Genomic DNA, 9,028 nt, shown 5'->3' with positions numbered 1-9,028 from the left:
TAACTTTTAAAAAATATTACATTTGTTAAACGCATCATCCCTAAGTTTAAGAAAAAAAAAATCGTCACATTTTAAAACACATGATCCCTTTGGTCGCTGAATCTTACTCTCAAAATGAGGAAAATGACATGGCCAATGTCGAAAACACAAATTTTAAAAGGTTAATTTGTAGTTAACTTATTTAACAAGGACTGGAAGTGCAACTTGCCAAAAGTTCGCTAGTAAAAGCTAAGTTATTGGGAAAGATTCTGAAGACCCGGAATTGACGAAGACGACGAATCAATTTATAGTCGATATCCCACTCTTTAGTTTATCCAATGATTTTCTCTTCCTTCCTCACCAATTCTTCTCTCTCTATTTTAGTTAATATCTTATGTAACTGATCGATCAGGTTAAAGACTCTGCACTATTTTTTTGTGGCTTGCATACGGAGGAAGACGAATCGTGCATTGTTCTTTTTGTTCACTTGCAATGGCGTCGACGACTACGGCCGCGAGGGAACATGTTAACGAGATCAGGAGGACGAAGTTCTCTATCGGCGGAGATCCGAATCCGCTAACGGAGGATCTTCATCAGGCGGTTAAGAATCTGTCTGCCGAGCTTTACGCGAAGGACGTGCATTTTCTAATGGAACTTATTCAGGTATTTATTTGTATATCATCTATTATGTAGTGTTTTGTTTAATTTCTTTACTCTGTTGTTATCTTAAAAAAGTTCATGGTGTTTTCGCAACACATTTTAGGTTTCTGCTCCATTTTCTTTCAGTAACTTTTCACAGTGGTTCATCGGCCGTTGCTTTTTGGATTTTGAACTTGATCACTGTCCACTGATCTGGTTTACTTCAATAGTCTTCGAATTTTTTTTTGTTGTTTTATATTTTAGTTTCTAAAAGTGGTTTGTAGATTCTGAAAAATAAAAAATAAGCATGTTAACTTGTTTAGATATATGGTTCTGTAAATTTGACCATGATGCATTACCGACGATGACTATATTTTCACTAATCTGTTATTTGGTTGAATGCTATTTCACAGAATGCCGAGGATAACGAGTATCCGGAAGGGGTTGATCCTTCCTTGGAATTCGTGATTACATCAAAAGACATAACAAACACCGGAGCTCCGGCGACCTTGTTAGTTTTCAACAATGAAAAAGGGTTTTCCGATAAGAACATCGAGTCAATCTGTAGCGTTGGAAGATCTACTAAGAAAGGTCTCCGGAAGCGTGGCTATATTGGCGAAAAAGGTACTTGTGATTTTTTATTTATTTATTTATTTATACTCATAATTTTGTCACGTGCATGTTTTAAATCTCATTCAAATGAATGGTGCACACGCCCATCACGTTGAGTCGTTACGCTAGTATATAGTTTGTAATCTATTTTTTTATTTCTGTTGTCAATTAAAAGGTATTAGCTATCTATTAAACAATGACTCTGGATATTAAATTAATCTAAAGTTTTGGACAGAAGGAAAAACAATTTGAAAATCAGTCAAATGTATGTCATGCTGAAGCTCGTGTGCTTTTTATTAATATGACTGTGGATAAAGTAACTATATTTTGTAAGGTCTATGGAGAAAAGATATTGGTGTTCGTAACCTTAGGGAGGAGGTCAAACCATAAAGCTTGAACATTGATAATGTGTTTTTAACTACTTCTCTAACCCAAACCTTTTTCACCTTGATTTACAGTGGTCTTAGAATGAATTTTACTGATGTGGTCCTAGATTGATTTGAACAAAAAATATGGCTGTTTCATGCTGAACAGTATCCCTTGTCCATGTTAAATGATTCAAAATTGAACATTGGTGTTATTTTAAACCATTTCATGAATCTAAACTTGCTTTCGTGTGTCTAACCAAGCTTGATGCTTTATCTTAACTGAAACATTAAAGTCCTAAGTGTGGTAAAATGGAACCATAAGCTTGTTGGATGATCCAACATTTTGTAGCTCTGTGTTGTGTTCTGCATTCTAATACATTGTCTAATTTCTCACCAGGTATTGGATTCAAAAGTGTGTTCTTGATAACAGCTCAGCCATACATTTTCAGTAATGGTTATCAGATAAGATTCAACGAAAAACCTTGTGAGCATTGTAATGTTGGTTATATTGTTCCTGAATGGGTGGAGGAGGGTCCAACAATTTCTGCCATTCAAAGCGTATATGGTTCGTCTAAAACTCTGCCAACCACAACTCTGGTGTTGCCTCTAAAACCAGAGAAGGTCAAACCAGTCAAAGATCAGCTTTCAAGTGTCCATCCAGAAGTTTTATTGTTTTTGGCAAAAATAAGGCGGCTTTCTGTTAGGGAAGACAATGAGGACCCCAGACTCAACACTGTCACTGCAATCTCTATTTCAAGTGAGAAGAACTTTTTCACTTCCAAGAGCCTGGATGCTGTTTCATATACTGTGCATCTCACTGCTGATGTAGAAGACACAGAATGTGGGTACCACATGTGGAAACAAAGGTTTCCTGTGAAACCTGAAAATAAAGTGGATGCTAGAATGGAGGTAGAAGAATGGACAATCACTCTCGCTTTTCCGAATGGGACAAGACTCAAAAGAGGGTCAAGTCTGCCTGGAATCTACTCCTTTCTACCAACAGAGACAGTCACAAACTTCCCTTTCATAATGCAAGCAGACTTCCTCTTGGCATCTTCAAGGGAAAATATCCTCTGGGACAACAAATGGAACAAGGGAATACTCGATTGTGTGCCTCTGGCGTTTCTAAATGCATTTACCTCACTGGTTAAATCAACAGAAAATGCTCCCGTTTCCAGTCTCCCATTCATGTTTAGGTTCTTACCTGTCTATGAGTCATCTCATCCAAAGCTGAACCTTGTCAGGGATGCCATCAAAGCAAAGCTGATGAACGAGACTATTGTTCCATGTGAGTCATACACTACACAGAAGATGTTCCGTAAACCCAATGAAGTTGGTAGGCTGAAGCCTGAATTTTGGAGCATACTCAAAGAGGCAAGGAGCCAAAGTGTTAATTTTTCCAACATTTCATCTCATGGAGCGTATCTTCTCGCTTCTTCATTTGATACAAGCGAGTACAATGTGATTCTTGACTTTTTGGAAATCAAGCCTGTAAGTGATGAATGGTATGCGAAATGCATTGGGAGCTCCGATCTTGTAAAGGGTGTCACAGAAGATGTTTATATACAACTTCTATTATTCGTTGCAGAGAATTGGGGTTCTTGTTTTTACAAAACCAACATGAAGAATACACCTTTGATCAAGTATATTGGGAAAGACGGAAAAGACGATGTATATTCTCTGGCCTCTGGTATAAACAAGTTGCTGGCTGCAGATTCCGATTATATTTCCTGGTTGCTTAATTGCAACGCAGAGTTCCGATGTTCAATCGATAAATTTTTTCTGCCCAAAATCACACAAGAAGCCATAAGATCATGTCCAAGGAAGGCAACACTAGTGAAATGGCTTAGAGAGCAGGCGAAGGTTAAATTTGTGAGTGTTTGTGAATACGCTGAGCTTGTTAGTCACTCACTCGGGTATGATCGCAAGCTTGCTGTTACTTATGCCCATTTCCTTTACAACTCTTTGGTAAAGGAGTACTTATGGCAACATGAAGTTCAGAATCTGTGTAGTGGCATGCCGATTGTTGATAACTATGGGAATATAACTAAAACAAGAAGTGGAGTGCTTGTACCTGCGAAAGGAAGCAGATGGGTGGAGCTGATTGGTTCAAATCCATGGAGGCAGCATAATTATGTTGAGTTGGGTGAAGATTATACACGTGGTGCTTGTTATTTTGGTATGGTGACATCTGGTCAAGAGCTTGTTTCGTTTCTTCAAAAATATGTTGGGGCTTCTGATGTTCCTTATCTATCTCCTCCCAATGCTGCGATTCCCACTCTCTCCTCTCCTCTCACCAAAAGAAACACATTCTTGCTTCTGGAATGGCTTAGGAATTTAAGGGCATCGGGGGTTGGTTTACCAGTGAGATTCTTATCTTCCATTAAAAATGGCAGCTGGTTGAAGATTACTCTGAGTGGGAGTCCTGGGTACCGATCGCCTTCAGAATCATTCATGCTAAAGTCATCAATCGGGAACCTTCTACAGAATGGATCGGTGCTTGTTGACATCCCATTGGTTGATGAGAAATTTTATGGTGAGGAGATAAAGAATTTCAAAGATGAACTGGAAAGAATCGGTGTCAGGTTTCAAGACACAGATGCATGTGAGTTTATTGGTGAGCGCCTCATGCGGCTTGCAGCCTCTTCACAGCTTACCAGAGACAATGTTTTTTCGATATTGAAATTCATTCAGTATCTTGGAGAAAATTATATCTCCACTCGGGCGTTGATCGAAAGTATTAGAAAAGAAAGGTGGCTTAGGACATCTCGAGGTGATATGACTCCTATCAATTGTGTTCTGTTCAGCCAGGAATGGAATGCTGCTTCACAGATAAGTGACATTCCATTCCTTGATCGTGATTATTATGGTTCAGAGATACTTAATTACAAGAAAGAGCTGGATTTGCTGGGTGTGAAAGTGAAGTTCAACGATAGTTATCAGCTTGTTTTAGATTACCTGAAGCCCTCATATTCACTGGCCTCTCTGTCATCTGAAACCTTGTCACTGATATTAAATTGTATACAGAATTTGCGATCCTCGGATAAGCTGGTCGAAGCGTTTAAGAACAATAGATGCTTAAAAACGAACTTGGGTTACAGATGCCCATCTGATTGCTTCTTGTTGAATCCAGAATCCGAGTGGGGTTGCCTTCTTGAGGTCTTTGGATCATTTCCGATTCTTGATCAACAGTTTTACGGGAGGTCTATATGTTCAAATGCAAACACACTAAAGAAATTTGGTGTGATGGTGGATTTTGAGGATGCTTGCAAAGAGTTTACCCGAATTTTCAAGCAACAGGCATCAGTATCTTATATCAATAAAGAAAACGCCCTTTCTTTTCTGAATTGTTATGGAAAGCTGAAGAAACAGCAAGTGAAATTTCCGACTGATCTGAAGGACTGCATACGCAAAGAGAAGTGGCTACGAACAAGACTTGGTGACTACAGACCACCAAAAGAGTGCATTCTTTTTGGTGCTGAATGGGAACCAATTTCTACAATCTCCCTGCTTCCCTTCATTGATGACAACTTTTATGGCAATGAGATCCATAACTATCACACCGATCTCAAGGGGTTGGGTGTTATCACAGATTTCAAAGATGGAGCCAAGTTTGTGGCTAATGGGCTTTTCTTACCTCAAGATTGCAGTAGTCTTACTCCTGCAAATGTTTACGCCCTTCTTGATTCTGTCAAGAGACTGAAAGAGATAGGAACGGATCTTCCTGATAAATTTCTAGACAAAGTTTCCTCAAGGAATTGGTTGAAAACACATTTTGGCTACAGACAACCTGACGAGTGCTTGCTTTTTGATTCTTTCCATGATTCTTTTTTGAAGTGTAACGATGGTCCTTTTATTGATGAAGGATTCTATGGATCTCGCATTGTATCTTATAAACATGAGCTCAAAGCTTTAGGAGTTCCGAATGATATTAACAAGGAATGCCAGTTGCTTGGTAGCTACCTCGAATGCCACTCCAACTTTGAAACAATTTCCCGAATCTATATTTTCTTGTCTACATACAAGTGGGAGCCTGTTGATGAAGACAGTAAAAGGATATGGATCCCGAGAGGAGCAGATCACGGAGAGTGGGCCGTGCCTCAAGATTGTGTTCTCCACGACAAAAACAATCTGTTTGGAGAGCAGTTGAAAGTTTTGGAGAAATTCGAGTATGACAGCAAAATTCTTGACTTCTTTTCCAATACTTTGAATGTGAAGGTTCATCCCTCGATTGATGACTACTGCAAGCTTTGGAAGGCATGGGAAAGTTCAGGAAGCCAAATTGTAACACACAAAGAATGCTGCGCCTTTTGGGAGTTTGTGGTTCGAAACTGGAACCCAAGAACAGAAGATACTTTCAAGAACAACTTATCCAAACTCCCTGTTTTAGATCCTAATTCAAATGGAAGAATTTTTCTGTATGACAAGCGTGATGTCTTCATAGGCGATGATCTTTTCTTGACAGATCTCTTTACAAAAACCTTCTCTCGTCCAATATTCGTATGGTTTCCTCAGCCAAGTCAGAAAACCCTAACCCGAGCCAAGCTTGTGGACATCTACACCAAACTTGGTGTCCGGATCTTGTCCGAATCTGCACAAAAAAACATATCTGATATTGATCATGCTGGATTCGAGCCGGTCAATTTGAAAGAAAAGATCAACAAAAAGGGTTTGTTCAAACTCATTCTTGCCTTTCTTGCTGATCCTAATCTGAAAATCGAGCCAGATAAGAGACATGAAGCTGTTAGCCGTGTGCTTGCGATCGAAGCTTTTGAGACACCGGAAAAAATGTCAGTCAGATACAGCTTGACTTTTTCATGTGGAGAAGTTGTGGATGTGGAGCCCAGGAGAATGATCCGTTGGGACAAACAGCTGTCTAAATTATATATGCAGAAGATGGAGAGATCTTCTGGTCATAAGAATGTTATTGAATACGCTTCTCATTTTGCTGAAGAAATAGCAGAGGGAGTTCTGTGGGATAATGAAGAGCTTGTTCCAGATCTGTGTGAGCTCATAAGGCTGGGGTTTTTGTTGGAGTTTGATGAGGAAGCAGTGGAGTTCCTCATGAAGATCAAGAATCTGCAGATCTTTCTGGAGGATCAAGACTATCTTACTTCCACCTTCTCATCTTAATTATAAGGTATGCGTCAGTCATATAATTTGTTGCTTCACATGCATTTATTTATCTTATTTCCTCATTTTGCTATTTGTTTGTATTTTCTAAGTTCTAACATGTATTTTCATTTTGCTTTCTTATTATTAATTAAAGCATTCATTCATCTATTGTATATAACAAGTTAGATAACTGTTCATCTCTTGGTTGTTGTGGATGCCAACTTAATATGATGTTGCTATTTCTTGGTGTACCCTTTTTCTGTACAGTTTTTTTTTATACAATTTGTGTTTCTGATGCAGGGGAAAGCTTCAGAACTCAGACAGTTATGGCGGTGGAGGTTTGTTTAAAGTGGCAGAAACTTAATTGATAAAGCTTTTTTTTTGGTATAGTATCATCTAGTGCCACAATCTCCAATATTTCCCTTATTTTCCATTATTAAGTCGCTTTAAGTGTTTTTAATGTATGTTATGAAACAAATGGTTATCTATGCTTTTAGTCTGACTTCTTTGTAACCAATCAAGTTTTATGTCACCTCTTGAAATGGTAGAACACTTTCCCTTCTTTTTTTTTTTTTTTTTTCCTATTACTCTTTAAACCCCAGATTTATTCAAAAACATTAAATATAATTGTCGTTTCTTATCCTCTTAAAAGTATATACAACCATGATAACTGAATGTACAAGCTCCCTAATTAGGGGTAAGGGAGTTAAAACTAAATGTAAAAGCTTCCCCAAAATTAAAGCAACAAATGTTGATGTCATTTATAAAAGGAAAAAATGATTTTGTGGCTGCCTGAGCTTAGCTGTGGAACACGTTTTTATTTTATTTTATTTTTTATTATCAAAAGCTCATTTTTAGTTTTTATTTAGTATACTAATCCAATGCGATTGATTAGAAAAAAAAAAAGTAGAACAGAAAGGTATGAGTCATACCGTATAGTGATTACAAGAATATCATATTCATGCATTGATGGTGTAGAAATTGGTGGCCAGAATAAAAATCACTAAAATAGCAAGCAAATAGATTAAATTGAATGAAACAATAGGCTGTTTTTTTAGTTAAAGTTTGGATATATAATAAGCTCATATCCACTGTCCCCTTTAAAAGTAAATATATTCTTATTCCCATCATGGATTAAAGTACTAATGTTGTCACGTACGAAAACTTCAATCCAAGGTGAAAACCTTTTGTAAGGAAACATAAAATATGTTTTCATCTTTTTTATAATATTAATAACCCAATTGACTTCTAACAGTTTTCGTGTCTATTTTGTGTCAGCATCTGTAAGTTTTTGGCTTCTAAATACTCATAAAAAATAAGAAGCTTAGTTCGGCGACAAAAACGTTTAACTTTTAGCGTAAACAAAAGGCTTCAAAATCAAATGTTACCTTGTACCGGCTAGTTTTGCCGAACACACCTTTAGACAAACTAGTTATATATTGAATTAAATCCGTATCTAAATAGAAAGTTAGGGTATTTTGATTTTAAAATATATAAGTATAAAATAATATTTCTTAAATTTTGAATCAATTATTTAGGACTGGTTTTTAAGAAACTTTGCAATTTATCCCATATTAATTATATTTTTCGTTTTATTTATCCAGACCGATTTGTTGTAATATTAAATATTAAGACTAAAAATAACGAATGCAGTTAGGGTATGTTTGGTTTGATACATGGAATGACGAAAGTATGAAATGGAGCATGTAATGGAATGGACGGGATAATGGAATAAGTCAATATCATTCCATTGTCAAACAATGTTTGGTTACTTAGTTGGAACGGAATACAAATTTTTATATAGATAAAAATACCCTTATAACAGAAAAAAGGCATATAAATTTATAATATTTATAACCTTATTAATCAAAATTTACATTTTGTATTGTAATGCATTGAAATTTAACTAATTAAATAACCACAAATACCATATTAACGAAAATAAAACATAACAGATAATATTTTTATATATTAAACCACTTCAAAAGAACTTTTATAAAATATTTTTCAATGTTTACCAAAAAGAAAACAAAAATGACAACTGTTATCGCTACATTTACAACATGAAAATGCAAACCCAAAAAACAGTTTCACAATTTGAAGAACTAATATTAAGCATATCTTTTATACATCTAAATTTGTCTTCTTCGCCAATTGAAAGGAGACCTAATAACTGTAAAAAAAAAACTTATAAATTATTTTGGACTATCTAAATAAAACTGTTACCTAAACAAATACTTGTCATGTGTAAAATAACATATCAAAAGCATTGACCCTCAAAGAATACCAAGGGTATAGAGGGTAATTTTCATTCT

The 9,028-nt window shown here is 36.3% G+C and overlaps 1 protein-coding gene across 1 annotated transcript; it reads left to right on the top strand.

The window, feature by feature from the left end:
- The first annotated feature begins 263 nt into the window (after positions 1-263).
- LOC111906567 (uncharacterized) lies at positions 264-7,276 on the top strand. The gene is made up of 4 exons (XM_023902322.3): positions 264-642; positions 1,032-1,242; positions 1,996-6,738; positions 7,014-7,276. The coding sequence occupies exons 1-3, from the start codon at positions 472-474 to the stop codon at positions 6,729-6,731; spliced, it is 5,118 nt and encodes a 1,705-aa protein (XP_023758090.1). The 5' UTR covers positions 264-471; the 3' UTR covers positions 6,732-6,738; positions 7,014-7,276.
- The last annotated feature ends 1,752 nt before the right edge of the window (positions 7,277-9,028 follow it).

This window comes from Lactuca sativa, chromosome 5 (assembly GCF_002870075.4).
Source record: "Lactuca sativa cultivar Salinas chromosome 5, Lsat_Salinas_v11, whole genome shotgun sequence".
Taxonomy (NCBI): Eukaryota; Viridiplantae; Streptophyta; class Magnoliopsida; order Asterales; family Asteraceae; genus Lactuca; species Lactuca sativa.
Note: the sequence above shows the minus strand (reverse complement) of the source record. Positions and strands in the feature narration are given on the sequence as shown.